At 42.5% G+C, this 21,444-nt stretch overlaps 1 protein-coding gene across 3 annotated transcripts in view; it reads left to right on the top strand.

Moving 5' to 3' along the window:
* Positions 1-21,444, top strand: part of LOC309561965 (transducin-like enhancer protein 4) — a 200,143-nt gene that overhangs the window by 47,896 nt on the left and 130,803 nt on the right. For 2 of the 3 annotated variants that reach the window (XM_082266056.1, XM_082266055.1), the window contains exon 6: positions 11,922-11,996. The exons of the other annotated variant lie outside the window; for it this stretch is intronic. In XM_082266056.1, coding sequence (XP_082122182.1) covers positions 11,922-11,996 — 75 coding nt within the window. The remainder of the gene's footprint in view (positions 1-11,921; positions 11,997-21,444) is intronic. 3 annotated transcript variants of the gene reach the window in all.

Raw genomic sequence — 21,444 nt, 5'->3', positions numbered from 1 at the left:
GTGAAAATTGAGTTTGACACACTGCCAGCAGGTAAGCCAAAGGGCATGTAATGGGTTAATCTGTCATTCTTTCTAGACCTGATCACATTTACCATTTTAATACTGGTTCCATCTCCAGTAATAAGTAGATGATTTTGCAGGGGTAGACAAGGTAACAGAAATACCACATGAAAATATAAGGAGCCATTGTTTCAACTATAACTGTTTTTGGTCTCACAAATCTGAACTTTAGGGTACCGTTGGAAACCCGCGTGTGTTTAGTCCCTCTCACGGTTTTCACCATGAAATTGGTTGGGTCCAATGGTTGTTGCATGGTACCCATGAAATCTGTAACTATTTTACAAAACATGGTGCACCTTGTGGTGGGAACATATGCCCATGTTCAAGAAGATAATACCCTAATAACTGCTTGCAGTGCCTCCTTAATCACCTTATGTAAACTTTTGAAAGCTCTACATCACAGCGTGCTTTTCTTAGAGAATGGGGGAAAGTCCATCAGCACCATTCATGAATTGTGTGATAGCGTTTTGATTAGCAGTTTGAGGAAGAATTTAAGCTGTTCTGACTCAAAGGGTGGGCCGACTTACTATGCCCATTTTGGGGCATGTGTCGCTCTCTCATTCCTTCCTTTCCATAGGCCATTTTACCCTAAAGCTGTCATAAGGAAAACATTTGAGCTGCGATTGATGACCTTTTCAACATAAATGGGGTAGGCCATCAGGGATTAGTAGCCTACTTTTTTTTTTTTTTTTTCGTTTCCTTTTTAAGTCTTCAAGTTTAAAATTGTAGGTCTGATTTCTGACATATGAAAGACAAACTTTTTGTTACTTTATAAAGGATTATGATTAAAAATAATGGCAACTTGTCTGAAGCCCCCAGATATGGGAAATTTGGGTGATCTGGTGAAAAATGTTCCCACGGATCCCTGATTAGCTGTGACCCCAGCTGATTATACAGAAACTAGAGCCAGGTGCTGTTTGCTGGGGTGTGCCCCCACTTTATACTAATGCAATGTTTGGCCCTTTTTAAAGGGATATCCTTTGCTGTTGGACGGACAGACTTTATTACTGCCATAGATGAGGACATACATTCTTAACATATTCTTTGAAAATGCCACTTAAGTACCAAATAGTGCCTTAAGGCCCCGTTCACACTTGGTGAATGGTCTGTTTGCGACACAGCCTCTATTTGCGGTCGTTCCCATGTAATCATTCACAATTACCTGTGATTGTTCAGTCCTGGATGCAGACTGTAGAGGTGTTCATAAGTAGAGCACACTATCCTTGGAAAAGTGTGTGTGGGTTCTTTTTTTTTGGTACTATTAAAATGACAGTAGTAATTAGCAAAAATTAACGACAATCTAACAATCCGGATGGTTTAGTAGATGAACTCTTTTGGTCCCTTGGATAAGTGCTTGCTGTAACAAGCCTCCCTATTTGGATATGTACAGTATGGAGTTGTGCTATTATTGTTGTTCATCCTCTGGCAAGCACCGTATCCCATTTTGAGAGCAGACTTTCAGTGGGTGTCTGACAGTTAAGTTGCCATTGATGGGTGTGGTTTGACAGCAGCCTATGTGTCTGTAAACACCCACTGTGTTGACAAGGGAGTATTATAGACATGTGAGGAATCCTACAGCTAGGTCAGCTGTCTTACAGCGCAAGCAGGTCTGTCCTGTGACTGTCCTCCTTTTTTTTTTTTTTTTTTTTTTTTTTTTTGTATTATTGATTATATTAGACATTAAACTGTTTGTTCCTTTCTTCTTTTTGTGTGTGTATTTTTTTGTATTTTGCTGAACAGATTGTACCATAATTCCCCTAATTGGCCCATGCTGACTTTAATTCCGCCTCATTAACCAATACTTCAATCCCGTTGCTTCCAACTCTGATATGCTTGCAAAGCAGATAGCCTTGCAATGAGAAAAAGACACCTAATTAGAATGACAGCAAATGTGTTATTTTTATTTTATTATTTTTTCATTTACTGGCTAGCATCTCACGTGTTCCTGTTTTGTGGAAAGGTTTCAGGCAGTCTGCCGTCTGTATTCCTGGTATATTAAAATGTCACTGTCAGGTTCTCACCACCCTGTGCATGTTCCTATGGACAGATATAGCTTATGTGTAAAGTGACTGCTGGAGATCTGTGTACCTTTTTGTAGAACTGAGGAAGATTGGATGTTGGTGGACCTTTAACAAAAAATCATATCCTTGTGCAGCTCTGTATGTTGATGTGAAATCATCCCCATAGTGAAAGAAAACCTTTTTAAATATGTTTTTCATTGCTTTTACAGAGTTCCCATTTCCTGGTCTTTCTAGGCCCTGGTTACCTAGTTGGGGCTCCACCGATGCTCCCTGGAAAGCCTATGTCACCAGTGCTCTTCAGGGAGATCTTGTCTTAACTGGGAGATCTTAAGGGGGAAAAAATGTAATTTTGTATGGTGCAAGCTTGATAAGTTGAATGACAGTCACATCATTACAATCATCTGTTAGGCGGAAGACTCACATTAGCAGCTGCGGCGCTATTCTTTATCAGACAAATGTAGCTGGCTTTTGCACTCCTCTCCAGCTACAGTCATTCACAACACAAGTCACCAGATACTACTGTATGGCGGTCGTGGCAAGCTGCGGACTAAATGTTTTATCAGAGGCGGACCAGAGGAGGCATAGCAAAGAGTGCTGCAGATGTTCTTTTAATGGCGTTCAGAAGTGGCAGGCTCTGTGTGCCCTGTCTGCCATGCCCCCCTTTCTTGTAAAAATACATCTGTGTCCCAGTGTTCAGATGGCAGTGTGGGAAGGATGGTGAGCTATGCCTGCTCAGCAGCCATAGCACTGTTTTTTACAGGGCCATTTGCTCAGTTTTTTTTTTTCCTGCAATGCACAGTTGAAACGCATGTGTGGGACCGGTTTTACTTGCCCAAAATGTTTTCTTCTGCAGTGAAGGAATACTTCTTGGTCTCCAGCCAGTTCTCAGAAGAGAACTGGAGAAGCAGATTGTCACCACTATGCTATCCTCTTTAAAAGAAGAGCTAAAGACAACTTTTTTTCCTTCATTCGTTGACGGACAGAGCTCCTAACATTCTTGCCCATAGGGTTATATCGCCACCTTCTGGAGTAGGACTAGGCAGAAAGAACAAGCACAGCACTGTCTATGGGCAGTCCTAACTGGTAGTAAAACCCCTCTGTGCTACAGGCAGCTCAGTTTTTTTTTTTTTTCCTGCCTAGTCTAGGAGTAAAGACCCAGCTCCCTGCTGGGACCTGTGGTTCCATATGTTTTTTTTTCCCTCGATTCTGCGGGATCTTATATCAACTGCTGGACTGAGCGACAGGTGGATAATATAGATCCTTGTAGTCTCCCCAGCCTGGACAATGAACGTGCGCTAGCCTTGGCTAAGTGCTGGGTCGGCTGCGAGAAGCCCCTTCCTGGACCGGGGCGAGTTGATCTCTCAGGGACACGCGTGACCAGGCACCTGTCTGTGTCAGGGTCACCTTAGCGGACAGCCCCCACCGGTCTGCTTGGCCCTCCCTGTGCAGCAGTTTCCTAGTGCGGGGAGAGCCTGTGAGTTGCACCCTTCCCTCCCATGCACGCGACCGCCATTTTTTTTGATAGGTTTGCTTTTTTTAAGTGGGGCCCATCTTCTTGAAACCCGCCGGGTGGATATTTAGCCGTGGGCTTGAAACAGTTCCTGGGTCTTGGGGGTCCTTCATGCGGCTTCTGGTTTTCCCCTTGTGCACAACTTCCTGGCAGACACAGTGCACAGCACTGCTGCCCAGATCTCTGGGTTGGTGGTTGTGAATCATAAAAAACTCACCCCGCCTTCTTCCTCCGGGGGAGGATTCTGAACCAGAGTCGAGCTCTGCTGTCGCAGGTCTGGTTTTTCCTGAGTGCTTGGCTGATGTGACCCCACTGTCTGACAGTGAGGAGGATTCCTCCAGTGCCTGTTGCCATACATGAGAAAGTGCTGGTGGCTGCGCTCATTACCACGGTGTAAGATGCCTTTAAAAATTAGGGAGGTTTCTGGGGCTACTGAAGAAGCCGCTAAGGTTTTTCCTTATTTGATTTACCTGCAAGGATTAGGAATGCCCGCAGTGGTCTTTGTCAGTCTTGAGACATTTTCGGGTTATCCCTTTTGAGGAGACTGAAGTGGTCCTCCCCTCCTGTTTGAGCAAGGCAACCATGATTCTGGTGAAGGGGGTCTCCTTTCAAGGACCACCGGAGAGGAAGGCGGAATTGATTGACCGCTCTGTTTAAGATTGGGCTTGGCTCTTTGCCCACTGTTGGCCACAGCTCTGGTGTCTCAGACACTTACGAAGTGGGCTAAGCTATTACACTGTGATTTGGGTAATGCGCAGGTACCCCTGGTTTATGTGTAACTGGCGAACCAGCTAGTACAGGGCCACAAGTAGGTTTGTGATGCAGCCTTGGATGTGCCCCCCCCCCCCCATGCTTTCCAAGTGTCCGTGTCGACTGTAGTTCTTCGGTAGCTACACTGGCTTAAGTGCTGGTCGGCAGACCAGATGTCCAAAAAAAGCCCTTGCCAGTTTACCCTTCTGGTTATTTGGAGCTACACTGGACAATGTTAAGGATCTTACGGGAGGGAAAAGTAGCCTTTCTCCCGCATTCCAGAAAGGGTACACGCCACCTAGCTTGGAGTACACGTGATCGTCGGGTTAAACCCACTATGGGCAGTCGAATGTAGTGAGAAGTAGGGTCAATGGAGCATCCAGTGAACATCAAGTTCTGCTACAAATTTGGGAAAACTAGGACGCATGAAATGTTGGGGCAAGTGTACAGGACGAAAAGCTGAGCAGAAAATTGGTTTACAACTGGTTCAAACTCTTTCACGACGAGAAGGAAACAAGGATAAGCCACGTTTTATTTTAAAGGCCAATAAAGATAATTTGTATCTTCTGTTTGTTTTCTGATACCATTAACTGAACCTTTTTAAACACTCCTCCGTATGTCAATCACCAGGGAGGGGCGGAGTTCAGCAGCAGTGCAGGATATTTCTCACATATTTCGGTGAGTGGAACTTCACATGCCAGCTCTCTCCACCTTCTACATTCTGGGTGTAGCCTCAGCTGCCAGTTGCTAGCTATGGGAAAATAGTCCCTGCATCTGGAGGTGTTTTCATCACATTTGCCTGAGGGGGGGCACCCGGGACCAGGATCTGCTGGTGGGAGCCACAATAGGAGGATGCGTAGAGTCATGGCAAGATCCCTTAGCGATGTCCCCTGTTTTCTGTTGCGAGAGAATCTCCGGTCTCAAGGGCCGATATTCCACCTTGCCTTACCGTCTCTGGCTTTGACGGTTTGGCTATTGAAAGCCAGGTGCTGAGGGACAGGGGCATGGGGTTGCTTGCTTTTGTGATTCCCCCACGATGTTGAAGGCGAGTAAATCCACTTACTGGAGGATTTGCCATCGCTGCTAGAAGGCACAAATGTAAAGGCTTACATTTCATGGCGCAAGGCTGTGGGTTGGCATCCACGCTCCTCCTGTCTCGGATCCTGGCTTTTCTGCAACAGGGTGTTGATCAGGAACTGGCCTTGAGCACTATTTAGGGCCAAGTATCTGCTCTTGCCACCTTTTTTTTTTTTTTTTTTTTTTTTTTTTTTTTTTTTTAGCGCCCCTTGGCTAAACACTCTTTAGTTCATACCTTTTATTCAGGGGGTTTGGCATGTTTTCCCTGTATGCTCGCTGTTGCTCCCGTGGAACCGGAACCTGGTTCTCTCGGTCCTTCAGAAGCCACCGTTTTTGAGAACATTGGGGATCTCACTTTGCTCAGGCACTCCCAGAAGGTTGCTTTTCTGGTAGCTATCCTTTCTGCTTGTTGACTGTCTGAGCTGGCGGCCTTGTCTTGTAAGTCTCCCTATCTGGTTCCCCACAAGGATAAGGGGGTTCTCTGTCCACATCCTACCTTTTTTCTGAAGGTGTGGGGTCTGCCTTTTATCTGAATAGGGACATTGTCCTCTTTCTTGTGTCTGCGGCCCTCTCATCCTACAGGGGCAATCTGCATGTGCCTGTCTGCCACATCCCTCCTTTTTTTGAATGTCTGATTCGCATTTTGTTGTTGTGGATGGGACACGACCAGGGCCTGGCAGCCTCTTCAGCCACTATTTCTCATTGGATCAGACAGTTGACCAGGCTTATGTCATCAGCAGTCGGGCACCTCCCTTTCCTGTCACTGCACACTATACCTGGGTGATTAGTGCTTCCTGGGCTTTCCAACACCAAGCGTGTTTTCTAAAGTTTGTATGGCGACTACCTAGATGCATATTTCGGCCACAAAGTGTTTCAGACGGCTGTCCGAGGATTCTGGATCCTCATACGGGGAGGGGGGGGGGGTTTGGCTGGTCTTTTTATGTTCTTATTCTGAGTTCCCAACCCTTGTTGTGGCACTGCTTTGGTCAAGAGTGTGAAGAGTTGTGTCCGTCAAACGAAAGAAAACTGGATTTTTGTTATTCCGCTTTACAGTCCCATTTTTGGAGTTCATTGACAGCTCAGCATCGCCCCCCCCCCCTTTTTGTTTTGTACTGCTTTGTAACGAACTAAGCTGCCTACAGCGGAGAAGGGGGTTTACTACCAGTTGGGATTGCCCATGCTGTGCTTGTTTGTGGGTTTTTTGGTCTTATTCCTAAAGGTGGCAATTTAACTCTACAGTCAAGAATGTGAAGAGCTGTGTTTCTTAAACACTTCCCGCCCGCCCTATAGGCAAATGACGGCGGGAATGTGGTTGAGTTATCCTGACCGGACGTCATATGACGGCGGCAGGATAACTCCGCTCTGGGCGCCCCCCGGGGGCGCGCAGAGCGGCGATCGGTGATGCGAGGTGTCAGTCTGACACCCTGCATCTCCGATCTCGGTAAAGAGCCTCTGACGGAGGCTCTTTACCATGTGATCAGCCGTGTCCAATCACGGCTGGTCACATAGTAAATAGGAACAGCCGTTGATCGGCTTTCCTTAGTCCGTGCCTGACAGGCACGAGTAAAGAAGCGCCGATCGGCGGCTCCCCTGACGGGGGGGGGGGGGGTCGGCACTGGTAATCAGATCATTGATTACCAGTGCAGACCCTCGGGGGGGGGGGGGATGCCACTAGATCCACCAGGGATGCCCACTATGACCCCAGGGATGCCCACTATGACCCCAGGGATGCCCACTATGGCCACCAGGGATGGCAATCAGGGCTCAGGGAGCCCCCCATTGCCCACCCCATCAGTGCTGCCCACCAGTGCCCTCCCTATCAGTGCTGCCCACAAGTGCCCATCATTGCCATCCTTAAGTGTCGCCCACCAGTGCCCATTATTGCCCACCGGTGCCGCCTATCAGTGCCCATTAGTGCCCATCAGTGCCGCCCGTCAGTGCCGATCAGTGCTGCCCATCAGTGCCCACCAGTGCCACCTATCAGTGCCCATTAGTGCCCGTCAGTGCCACCTATCAGTGCCTGTCAGTGCCACCTATCAGTGCCCATCAATGCCGCCTATCAGTGCCCAGCAGTGCCGCCTATCAGTGCCCACCAATGCTGCATATCAGTGCCACCCCATCAGTGCCACCCCATCAGTGCCACCCCATCAGTGCCTCCTCATCAGTGCCTGTCAGTGCAGTCTCATCAGTGCTCATCAGTGCAGGAAAAAAATTATTTATTTACAAAATTGTATAACATAAACAAAATTTTTTTTTTTTTTTTTAAACTTTTCGGTCTTTTTTTTTATTTGTTTAGCAAAAAGTAAAAATCGCACAGATGATCAAATACCACCGAAAGAAAGCTCTATTTGTGGGGGGAAAATGACATAAATTTGGTGTAGGTACAGTGTTGCATGACCGCGCAATTGTCATTCAAAATGCAACAGCGCTAAAAGGGGAAAATTGGCCTGGGCGGGAAGGGAGGGAAGTGCCCTGTATTAAAGTGGTTAATGAATGAGAGAGAGGATGGTAACGGTGCGTAACAAAAATTGAATCCCCCCCCCCTCCCTTTTTGGATAGAGCAGGTGAGGGTTATGATTTTTATTTTTTTTTCCATCTGTGACTTATTACAGAGATTTCCCTTCACTTCCTGTCCTATAGCTAAACAGGAAGTGAGAGAGAATTCCTGGAAAATCTCCTTCGGGAACTCAGGTCACCGAAACTAGTGTCCCCATTGGAAAATTTCCCCTCCTATTACTCTTCTCGGGACAACCCAAAATTAGGGATTTTATTTTACCTTTCACTTTCAATGTTATGGTAAACAGGACAAATGGAGAGGGGGAATCTACCTAACTGGGGCGAAGACAGCAATAAAAACTAATGCGTTCTAGTCCCTCTCCACTATAGCCAAAAATTCACCTATTAGCACACCCCCTACACCGAACAGTTTTTACATTTTGTGAAATTCCTTACCATTGAAGAGAAATTTCGGACTGAATTTTCAGGAAGTCCTCACTCTAACTCAAAAGATAACTGCATCTGCTCTGCCAAGGACAGACGACAGGGTTGCATTATATCCTCTCTCTACTGGAAAAAGAACTACATTTCCCATGAACCTTTGGGAATTGCAGTGAATGTGGGCAGGTACACTAGGCCTGTACACTGTATGTGTACTTGCTCACTTCAACAGAAAACACTCCTACACATTCTCCAGTTGCCACTCCTATCCTCCTAATGTGAAGAGTCATAAAATCCACAGCACAGAACATCTCTTACATGCAGATCACCAAGACAAAAAGGTTCCAAGGCAGTGAGACTGGGACAGGGATCAAGTATAGATATGCCCTTGTCAGTGTGAGGCTGCAGCCAGCGGTAGAGAAGAAATGTTGGATAATTCTGCTGCTGTCAAATCACTTTGCCCTGCACCTGTTAAAAATTAGTGCCTCTTTCTCCAAGGGAGTTTTTGCAGAGGTACCAGCAATTTTTACAATATAAAAAGACCTGCAAATAGATCTGTATATGTATTTACGGTTACTAGCAGAGGAGGCACAGAGACTCCTAGCTGGGCATATGGGAGGCAGGACAGACCCAGAGTGTTCTGAGCTGTTATTCTTGGGACACTGCCTTGGTGGACAGTACATACCAGGACTCCCAAGTCCATCCACTACAGTGAGCAAAGAGGAAATCCATCCCTGCTTACTGGAGGAAGAACTACAAGAGGGCTGTGACCAGACCAGTGGCTGGGGGAATGCAAGGCATAGCAGCCAGTGGTCTTGCAAACTGAAAACCACTGGGAATTCACCATTTAATTTAAAAATAAGCAGGCTATTTCAGAGTAACTCCCTCTTTCAGCCTGAAATCTGATTGACACCCCACACCGTACAATTTACACTGTAAATATATAATACGCACGCACACACCCACACTCACAAAAGTGAGTACACCCTCACACTTTTGTAGATATTTTATTATATATTTTCATGTGACAACACTGAAGAAATGACACCTTGCTACAATGTAAAGTAGTGAGTATGCAGCTTGTATAAATTTGTTTTTCCCTCAAAATAACTCAACACACAGCCATTAATGTCTAAACCGCTGGCAACCAATGTGAGTACACCCTTAAGTTGAAATCTCCAAATTGGGCCCAAAGTGTCACTATTTTGTGCGGCCACCATTATTTTTCAGCACTGCCTTAAACCTCTTGGGCATGGAGTTCACCAGAGCTTCACAGGTTGCCACTGGAGTCCTCTTCCACTCCTCCATGACGGCATCCCGTCACAGCTGGTGGATGTTGGAGACCTTGCGCTCCTCCACTTTCCGTTTGAGGATGCTTAATAGGGTTTAGGTCTGAAGGCATACTTGGCCAGTCCATCACCTTTACCCTCTGCTTCTTTAGCAAGGCAGTGGTTCTTCTTGGAGATGTGTTTTGGGGTTGTTATCCTGTTGGAATACTTCCCAGTGGCCCAGTCTCCGAAGGGAGGGGATCATGCTCTGCTTCAGTATGGCACAGTACATGTTTAATGCAAACACATGTTTGCGTTAATGGTTCCCTCAGTGAACAGTAGCTCCCCAGTGCCGGCAGCACTAATGCAGACCCAGACCATGACACTCCCACCACCATGCTTGACTGTAGGCAAGACACACTTGTCTTTGTACTCCTCACCTTGTTGCTGCCACACACGCTAGACCCCATCAGAACCAAATAAGTTTATCTTGGTCTCATCAGCCCACATGACATGGTTTCAGTAATCCATGACCTTAGCTTGTCTTCAGCAAACTGTATGTGGGCTTTCTTGTGTATCTTAAGTAGAGGCTTCCTTCTGGGACAACAGCCATGCAGACTAATTTGATGCAGTGTGCGGTGTATAATCTGAGCACTGACAGGCTGACCTCCAACCCAACCCCCCCCCCCCCCCCCCCTTCAACCTCTGCAGCAAAGCTGGCAGCTCTTGTACATTTTTCACAAAAACCACCTCCTGGATATGACGCTGAGCATTTGCACTCAACTTCTTTGGTTGACCATGGCAAAGCCTGTTCTGAGTGGAGCATGTCCTGTTAAACCGCTGTATGGTCTTGGCCACCGTACTGCAGCTCAATTTCAGAGTCTTGGCAATCTTCTTATAGCCTAGGCCATATTTATGTAGAGCAACAATTCTTATTTTTAGATCCTCAGTGAGTTCTTAGCCATGAGGTGCCATGTTGAACTTTCAGTGACCAGTATGAGAGAGGGAGAGCAATAACACCAAATTTGACACACCTGCTCCCCATTCACACCTGAGACCTTGTAACACTAACATGTCGCATGACATCGGGGAGGGAAAATGGCTAATTGGGCCCAATTTGGACATTTTCACTTAGGGGTGTACTCTGTTTTGTTGCCAGCGGTTTAGATATTAATGGCTATGTGTTATTTTGATGGGACGGCAAATTTACACTGTTATACAAGCTGTACACTCACTACTTTACATTGTAGCAAAGTGTAATTTCTTCAGTGTTGTCACATGAAAAGATATAATAAAATATTTACAAAAATGGGAGGGGTGTACTAACTTTTGTGAGATACTGTATATTATATAAAATTACAGAAAGCTGATATGACAGTCATTTATGCTAATTCTCTAATAAAAAAAAATGTAACTTTTAAATACATAATTAAACATGATTAAACTTTTTTTTTTTTTTTTTTTTGGTGTGTTCCTTGAGATCAGATGTATTGTTAAAGAAGTTGTGACTGCTGCTCATGCCCAGAACCGTTAATAATTAGATCTTTTGCAGCTGTAGATGAGGAATCTAAGTGCCAGTTGGCCTTTAAAATTTTGGAGCAGCTTACAAAGAGTGTGATTATCGACAGATAAAGTCTAGACTCTTGAACAACTTTGTGGCCAGTAATTGGCCCTAGTATGGGAACTCCAGCATCAGTGACCTGCTTTAGTTGTTGCTTGTAGATTAGTCTGTCTGAAAATGCCTTGAGAGCATTCCCCAGAAATCACAAGGCAGGGAGCAATTAAACCATTTAGTCTCTTCCCTGCTGATCTGTGGTAAACCACTTCTGGCTCTGCTATTTGATGAGGTCATGAAGGAAATTGTCCATGTGGGGACAGGTATATTAAGCATAGTGATACGCATGTTAGTGGTAGTCTCAGCAGCAGGAGGATGTTTACTTTGGGTTACTAGTTGGAGGAAAGGCTGAGGTTAATGCTGATTAAAGTTCCATAATTATTTCCTTACAGCGGGATCTCTCCCCACACCTTGTTAACTTCAGCGAATCGTGCAGTGAAAGTGTAAAGCGGCAAACAGACATTAGTTTGTTTACACATTGCAAGGAGGAATTTTATGGAAAATGCTGCAGAGGCACATACAGAGGTTGCAGTGTTTTCCTATTTCCGGTATAGTTTTTCAGATAGGCTGCAACTGGAATGATGCTGATTCATTTACCATATTATTTTAATATGTGTTGAAGAAGTATTCTAAAATACAGCTGAAAAAAGTTTTAATAATTAACTTTTTTCTTTTTATTTTAGCACCAACAGCAAGTAGTACAGGCTGTAGAACGTGCCAAACAAGTGACCATGGCAGAGCTGAATGCAATTATTGGGGTATGTTATCTTTTCTTCAAGTGTTGGTACAAGTTGTTACAACTGCTTTAATATTTACTTTTACAAACTTTATTTTTCAAATGCACATTCGATACAAGGTGCATCCCTTATTTTTTAGGTTTTTATATAGCGCCAACAATTTACGTAGCAGTTTACTTATATTGTACATTACATGACTAGTTTAACCGCTTCAAACTCAGGCCAGTTCTGACATTTCTCACATGCATGTAAAAATCTTGATTTTTTTTTTTTTTTATTTTTGCTTGAAAATTACTTAGAACCTCTCTTTCTGCACCCTGCAGAAGTGATCAGGTTGTCGGATTTAGATCCGATCAACAGAAAAGCGGAATGCCAGCTCTTAAAAAAAAAAAAAAAAAATGCCAGGATCATGGCTGCCTCTGGTAGCACTGCTTCCCGACGATGGTGTTTGTGTGTTTGTATATACATCAGTCAGAAAGCATTTAACAGCCTAAAATACAGGGTCCTTCTTGCATGCATATGGTAAATATGCATACTAGGGCCAATTGACCTACCAGCATGTTTTTGGAGTACGAGAGGAAACTGGATTACTTGGAGGCAACTCAGTGAAACAAAGGGAAAACATGCAAACTCCATGGCGGTTGGAATTCAAACCGAGGACCCTAGTGCTTCAAGGCATAATGGATGTACCCTTCCATTGTACTTGGTTTGCAGAAAACGCTGAGCTTTCTGTTAGCAGTGCTGGATACTAAAAATCCATATCTGTTCACATGAACTAGAGACTGAGAGAGGGATGTGTACCTAGTCTGACTCATTCAACGGGGTTTGTGGGGAGAGCCCATTATCGGGCATCTTTGTCCTCTTAGATTAAAAACGTACAGCATTGTAATGAAGATCCAAAATCGCATTTAAAAAAAAACAAAACACTAATGCCAAGGTATACTATAGCCAAGCAGTGAGGCCTAAAAGTCTCACCTGAGGGTTCCTGACCTTTGTTGTTCTGGCCAAGAACTTGCACAGGGTTTTTTACTTTTGAGCTCCAGCAGGGAAACTGTGTCCGAGAAACAAAGTTGTACAAAAAGACAAAAAAAAAAACAAACAAAAAATGTACAAAAGTGATTGTAAAGTCTCGTTCTAAAAAAACAAACCTGTTTTACCTACCTTCTCTGTGTAATTGTTTTTGCACAGATCAGCACAGTTTTCTCCTCTTCTGGGGTCCCTCTTCTATGTTCCTGGCCCCTCCCTCCTGTTGCACGCCCGAGCAAGCCGTGATCTGTTCCACCCCCCCCCCCCGATTGGCTGACTGACTTTGACAACAGTGGGAGCCAATCGGGCAGCGCTGCTGTCTCAGCCAATGGGGACTGAGGGGGGGGGGGGCGGTGCTGCTGCACACAAAGGGGTTTTTATCTTAATGCATAAAATGCATTAAGATTAAAATAAAAAAAATCTTTTGCCTTTACAATCCCTTTAACAGCGAAGGGGGAGGCCTATCAAACAAGCCTGTTACTCTTTGTATTCCCCTTTTGACTTCTGCATGCAAATGTTATAATAAAAAAAAGTACCTCACCAGCCTGCTGGTTTACCTTCGCTGTCCAGTATTGGGATGAAGATGTACTGCTTAGTGATACTAAAGCTTATTTTAATAAAGAAAGAAAAAAAAAAGTTTTATACTTGTCTGCCCTGTGCAAAGATCTTGCACAGAGCGTTCCCTTGCCTTTATAGCGGTCTCCTGCCAGCCTTGCTTGCATCTTCTTCTGCGGGTGCCCCCCATAGCAAGCTGTTTGCTATGAGGGGCACCCATGTGGGCATGCTCCTGAGACAGGAGTGTGCGCACAGCTCAGCTATGCCCCTCCATTCCTTCCTCACAGGATTTGACTGACAGATCAATCAGAGGCGACCTAAGCGTTTAGAGGCAGGTGGGTAGAAAAAGATATTAAATTTTTTTTTTTTTTTTACCCTAGTGCGGGAAATGCATTAGGGTAAAAAAATGCTTAGACCTTAGAACCACTTTAACTACAGTGGAATGAAATGCGTTTCGCAGCTTACTTTGCTTTACAGTGATACAGTGAGCGAATTTTGGCCAGCACCTGATGAACCAGCCAAAATTGTCTCCCATGTGTGGTTCCTTCGCCTGCCCCACTCCTGCCATCCCTTGAACCGAAGGTGCTGGGTAGAAATTTGTTACCTGGAACAGCGCCTGCGTCCTGCATTTTGATGGCCAGCCGTCAGAATGGAATAGCTGCAGAGGGAGATTTTTGTTTTTGCGGATGTGAATCTGGGTGAACAAATTGCAAACCCTTGGGCAGGTAATGTTGAAAGTCTTTTGCTCCAACTGTATAATATAGCGGTTTGCCTGGACATAAGACTTAAGTGCATTTTGGGTAAAGTGTGGGGTGACATCATAACTTGACATAAGTGAATGTTTTCTCCGTTAACTAAAAGCAGACAACCTTTGATGGGCTTATTTGTTCCACTCTTGCCCTTTTCTGTGTTTAAAAAAAAAAAAAAAAAAAGGAAAAAAAAAGGGAAGAAAACTAACAGCACAGTCTCCCCAACAAAAGCGCTTTTTAATGGAAGCCATGCTCACATTCTCTGTCAGCTTGTGGATCTGGCCAGTCATTTTGTTTACATTTCTAATCCAAAGTAAAGCAACAATGAAATATTGTCTGTTTCACATCACAATGCAGAGGTGAGAAATCAAGATTTAATAACACATTATTCAATCCGTAATTATACAGCTGGTGCAAGCCGCTAAGTTATTCTAATGAAGGCACTACAACTGTACTTTTCTTCTTCGCCCCCTCCCAAATGCTTTTTCTTTTGTGTATAGATTATACATAAAAGTCTTTTCCTCTTTTATTCAGTGTATCAAACACACTTTGAAATGCTAATTATTCCATTTACTTTCATTAAAATTCAAATTGCTGAGTGAAGATGTGGATAAGGGTCGCAGAATAATCAATCTGAAGTGAAGATATTGCCTCAATTATGCCTCTGTCTTTAACAAGGAAATCAGCACTCTCTGATCCTTGCTGACGGAGGTAGAGTGCAATGTTCTGATTGTGGCCTGCATTTAATGGGCTATTTCTTATTCTGTTTTGTGCCCCTTTGACCACAGGAGAATACTGGTAGTCAATTAAGGGTTATAAATGGAGAAAGAGTAACCTTTTATTTCCTGTGAAGTTCCCCAATAAAAATGACAAATCTGAGGAAGCTGTGTTCAGCCATGAATAACATTTTCTGCAAGCTCTTAGCACACAAGCAGGAGGTGAGGAGGCTGTTCCTTTTTATTAGAGATATACAGTATATATAGGCATGCATGCATACAGTATGTACTCTGTAGGGGGGAGGGAAATAATCACTTAATTTCATATGTACTTAGACTCATTTTGTAAACTGCATTGAAATAAAAGGTTGTAGCTGAGAGAGGTATGAGTACCCTCTAATGCAGGGGTCTTCAAACTATGGCCCTCCAGTTGTTCAGGAACTACAATTCCCATCATGCTTAGTCAAGTCTGTGAATGTCAGAGTTTTACAATGCCTCATGGGATGTGTAGTTCAGCAACAGCTGGAGGGCCGTAGTTTGAGGATCCCTGCTCTAATGACTGAAAAGGCAACTTTTCACCTGGGTACCAAAATAAAGGATTTCCCATGATTAAAAAAAAAAAAAACCTTGCTACCTAGGAAAACTTAACCTGGTGAAGTAGAGTACATCACTGGAATACTTGTAAATGCTGCCATGTTTTATATCTTTAATACACAACACTGCAAGTTTAGGAAAATTACTGTTGACCTAACCAGAAAAATAGTATGGTCCGACCTTCCTTCCTCTTTGACATGTCAACAGAGTTTGAATTCCCAGGCAGTTGGTGTCAGCCCTGCCTACTTAATTTCTAAAGGGTTACAAAGATTACAGACCTCTCCTAATCTCCTCCCACCTCTTTATTATTTCCATAACCCCTCCTTTTGCATAGGTAGAGAGCACTGGGCTTTATCGGCTTGCAGGATTTGACTTTACTCGGGTGGCTATTCAACAGATGTAGAATGTCTGTTTTTATATTTTGTATCCTCTAGTTGCTGATCTTCAAATCTTTACATTTTATTACAACATTAAAAATGTATGGTGCATACTTTTATCAAGGCTTGGGTCACACCTCTGGGTGTGGCCGCAGGGATTCGCAGGGATTCCTCCACCCGCAGTAAAAATATGCTGATCTGTGAAACTACGCAGGGCTACCATTCATTCTGAATGGCACCACCTCACATGTAAAAACGCAGTTCTGGTGCAGGAACTGCAGGGAAATCACATACTCAAAATGATCTCAGATTTCTCTGGGGACCACGTTTTTGAAAAAAATGCAGGCATTGCAGCAAATTGAAATAAATGCACTGCCGTGGGCAGCAGAGACGTATGCATTTCCACCTATGGTTAGAACTCTATAATGTTCGCAATGAAAATTCACTATATTTTTAGTTTTAACCAGTGTTTCAAGTACATAATATGAAGTATAAAAATGAAGATCAAAACTTTCTCTTTCTGCTTTCTTTCAAAAAGCTTCTCCATGGGCCAAAAACCTCCTAGTGTGCATAAAGCTTTGTTCTCTTCTGTCTGGTAGAAACTCTCCTATTCTTCTTTGGCCTCAGAGCTGTTCCTGTGCTTTACAGTAGAGGAGCCAATCTCAAGTAGGCTGTAGATTTTGCATGGTGCAGAGCACGGTTTCCCCAGGTTTTTTGGTCTACCTTCTTTGGGGACAAAATCCTGTTCTGGCTTCTACAGTTCTTTGAGGTCTGTGAAGTTTGGTTACCACCTCATCCCTTTAATCCAGGACACATATTAATTACACAGGTTCTGTGGCTGATATAATGCACCAAGTGAGTTTAATTACCACCTTAATTGGCCACAGAACCTGTGTAATTAATGTGTCCTGGATTAAAGGGATGAGGTGGTAACCCTACTGTGAAGTGAACCATCTGTCCCTTCTGAAGGTTACATACACTGTTTCACAGACAGGAAAAGTAAAGAGAGGTGCAGGCTATATGCCTGCAGCACTCCTCTAAGCGGAGAACACAAGCCGATACTGCTTCGAATTGACAAAAGGGGAGTGTTTATAGATTAACACTTCTTTAGGTGATCTTGCTTTACCCCCATGTATTTTATCCTATTTTTTTTTTTAATTTCCCCATCATCTTCCAAGCCTTTATCTGGATTATGGTTATTTTCTTGGAAAAGGATCAACATTATATGGATTCATTTTTAAGTTCCTGTAGCTCCTGTTGATCTAAGCAGCCATTGGGCCACACATTGCGAGCATGTTTATGTTCATTACTATGCATTTTTTTCCCTTCTTCTTGAGCCTGCAATTGGAACAGATTGCATGTTCTGCACTGTTGATTCTCATACTGCAGATCTTAAACAACAATTTGTTTGCTGGCAGTGAACAGGTTTAAAAACAGAATGTTTTCCTGAAACCTGTAAAGATTTGGCTGTTTTTTTTCTCCCTGCAATAAACAAAGCCATATCAATACTGTAATATGCAGTATTTTTTTTTCCCTGATAACCATTGGCAAAACAAATTGGATTTTTAAAATGGACAACCTTTTTTTGGTTATGTTAAATACTCTAGCCTACCAAGTTTTGGCGATGGACAGGGGAAAAGTTCCCTATTCTTCCTTGCTCCTCCCAAGACAAAAAAAGAGCCCTTTATGTACAGATAGAATTCTGATTTTCCATATCAGGGGACCGGTTTCCACTGACAAGACTAACAAACAGAAATAATTTCTTGATTCTGGGTTCCAATCTTTGATTTGCACTTCCCTAGTGCCTAGCTTCTGAACGCTTTATCTTCACTGTGAATTATTATTTCAAATTCAAACATTTTCAGCTGACCATATGAAGTATTTAATTTTTTTTTTCTAATGTCCTTTTCAACCAGCAGAAAGTTGTAGAATTCCCCCCCCCCTTTTTTTTTCTTTTTTAATTCTCTTAACTTTGTTTAGCAAAGGATCCTCTTTTACAGAGTTCAAAAGCTCAAGCTGAAATGTAAAATATGTTACCCAAACCAGTAGTTTCTCATTAGCATCGTGGATCATCTTCGCTAATAATTTACTAGTCAATCCTAGTATCAGTATTTATCATACAGCTGCTTCTAGCATTTACCTGAATCTTTTGTTTTTGCTGTAATTGGCAAATGCCAGACTTGACCTGCTGGTTTATTAGACTCAACGGATGTTTGCTATACACATGTTGCAAGCAAAAAGATTCTATGCATCTACCGATACAACATATAGCTACAACATATTGCTAATAGAACACGATGGTGCTTGATCCACAGTCGTTTTGAGAGAGTTAAACTATTAAGATGATCAACACCAATGCTCTACACATAAGTTTTCTTTCCTTGGACAACATTGTCACATACAACCGCTCAGATCTTGACTATGGATGAAAATTACGATAAAATTTTCCCTTATAAAGAATGTGTGGTCCTTCCTTCCTTCATTTTAATTCCATACTACTTAGTCCATGTCTGTAGAAGACCTCAATACTTCATACAGCTAAAATATTTAGGAACAGATGTTTGCTTTTTAAATGCCTCTCAAAACAAACTCTGCTAATAATGATAATTTTTGTTGCGAGTGCCTTTTTCCCTTTGTAACCATTGCCATTTCCAAGCATGTTTCTTCAATTTGCTTTTGTATATATAAAGATGAGGGCAGCATTCCAAATCTTAACCATGGGTGAATGGGCCTTTTTGTCATTTTGTTATTTTTTTCCCCTGTAATATCAGAATTACTATTGGTTTTCCAGCACTGAGCTAATGTCTTAATCAGAGCATTTTATATACATACTTTAAACAGACTAGAACAGACCTAAATGAATCAGGCACTTAATATTTTAGGAACTAGTGATGGTCTCATTAGATATAGATTTGTGCAGTATCACTTCTGCTCTCAAAATGAATAATCTGGTGAATCTGTGTTTCCAGGGGTACAAATACAGCTGAACTGACTTCACAAATTCCACCATTTCAATTTTTTTTTTCTTTTTAGCAGTTTTATTTTAAAGACGAATGGTAGCATATATGTTCACCTTCCTTTCATAGTTAAGCATGTATTTGTTTTATTGTCTATCCTTAGAATGTTCATGGGTTTTTTTTGTCTGGCAGCTGGTCTGTTTCCCGTTTTTACCTACCAAATATGTCGGGTATCGGCTTTTTAAGAATAATACCAATATTATGTCATGGATTATACTTATATTATATTATCCTACCCAATATGCCAATCCCATAATACCTTTCCTATTATCCATTGTATTCCCCTCCCCCTTTATATATGCTAGTATAGAGATTTCAGCTTGGTGTCCTGCTGCGATAGGCTGCCTACTGACTACATTGCAGGTAAATAAATTGCTGCTGTACATGTTTGGCTAAGCAATGGTATACAACAATACCAGCACTGGAAAGCACCATATAGTTAATGGGCAGTCAAATTGGCCTGCAGGAACATGCACAATTAAATTGCCTATATCACACAAGATGCAGCAAGCCTTCTCAGGAAGGCAGTAGGGTCCATGGCAGCCAGCCCCTCTTTTAGGGCACTGTAATTAGACGCGTGTGTGAACCCTAAACCAATGATTCCCAAAAAAAATGGAGACTTCTTTTTTTTTTTTTTTTGAGGTTTCAATAGGCTAGGAGCCTTTCAGACTTGGTACTCTAGTGTGGCTTATAGTTCTTTGAAATTATTCATACAGCAATCACGTATTTTTGTGCATGCTTTCACTGTACTGTTATTTTTGTCCACTATTTTTAAAGGTGCCCATGTAGTTTAGCTCCACTTATGTTGTGTTTCTTTGTGGGTATTAGTGCTATGTAGGTCCTAAGCTTTATGCACTCTTCCCTGCATGGAATGTGCTCTTGAATACAAGTTAAGGCCTCACAGCTGGGATTACAGATTCTGTCACGCCTACCACATGCAAAAAAAAAAACACAACCTGGCCTACACTGGCCAATAAAATGATTGCAAAAAAAGCTTTCTGGTTTATATTTGCTATTTATGTCTCTTAAGGGAAAAACAGCCTTTCAGAAAAAGCCTGCTGTCCAGGTGGGGAAGAAAGGCGTTTTAGCAATCCATATGCTGTACCTCCATTTTTAGCGGTGACATTTTAATGATAGGAAGCCTGCAAAATTATTTGCCATCAATTGTGAAGGCAATAACAAGCCTTGGTGGTTTTTCATACTCTGTGTTAAGTGCTTTCAGAATGACAGCGTAAACTGTGTCAGAGAACTCCAAGGAAGTAAAACTGATTAAAATGTTCATGCTTGAATGCTGCTGATGGAATAGTTCATTTGGACTTTCCATACCTCCTGCAGCTCAAGCTGAAATATTAAAATTCAGTGGATTTAAATCTCTCTCTCTCTCCCCTCAGCTCAGGAAAAAAACATTACATTTTAATAGGTTTTAAACTCATAATTCATTGGTTTGAAGCAGCACATATTAAATCTATATTTAAATATTACTTAGGTGGTGACTTAAATGATTTTTGCCTCTTAATATTCCTGGCTCCAAATTATAACAATTTGTTTACATGGCTTTTTAAATAAAAAAAAAAAAAAAAAAAAAAAGGGGGGGGGATTCAAAATCTTGTCAGTTTAAACAGGTTGCTAATTTTTTTTTTTACTTTTTTTTTTTTTTTTTTTAATAAGTGTAGTACTCTATATTTATGCGATGGATAGCGCAATATAGATAAGCTATATACTTTGGGTAAAATAAGTATTGATCACATCACCATTTTTCTAGGTACATCTATTTCTAAAGCTGCTATTGACATGAAATTTTCACCACATGTTGGCAACAAGCCATGCAATCAATACATAGAAAACAAAACAAAAAAATTCTAAAGTTAAAATCCTGTGTAATAAAATGGAATGACACAGTGAAAACGTATTGAAAACGCTAAGTGAGATTTATTACTTCATAAAAAATCCTTTGTTGTAATGACAGCTTCAAGACACCTCCTGTATGGAGAAACTAGTCCCATGCATTGCTCAGGTGTGATTTTTGGCCCATTCTTCCACAGTCAGCATTCAAATCTTGAAGGTTCAATGGGCCTCCTCTATTATGAACTGATCTTCTTCTTTTCATAGATTTTCTGCTGGATTCAAGTCAGGTGATTGGCTGGGCCATTCTAGCAGCTTTATTTTCTTTGAAACCAATTGAGTTTCCTTGGCTTTGTGTTTGGGATCATTGTTTTGCTAAAATGTCCACCCTCGTTCATCCTAAACATGTGAGAAGGCAGCAGATTTTTATCAAGAACGTCTTGGTACATTTTTACATTTATCCATCCCTCAATAACGTTTTCCAGTACCGTATGCTGAAAAACAGCCCCACACCATGATGTTCCCACCTCTTAACTTTACTGTTGGTATGGTGTTTTTGGGGTGATGTACAGTGCCGTTTGAACCACATAGTG

This window comes from Pelophylax lessonae, assembly GCF_965119305.1.
Source record: "Pelophylax lessonae genome assembly, chromosome: 1".
Lineage (NCBI taxonomy): Eukaryota > Metazoa > Chordata > Amphibia > Anura > Ranidae > Pelophylax > Pelophylax lessonae.
Note: the sequence above shows the minus strand (reverse complement) of the source record. Positions and strands in the feature narration are given on the sequence as shown.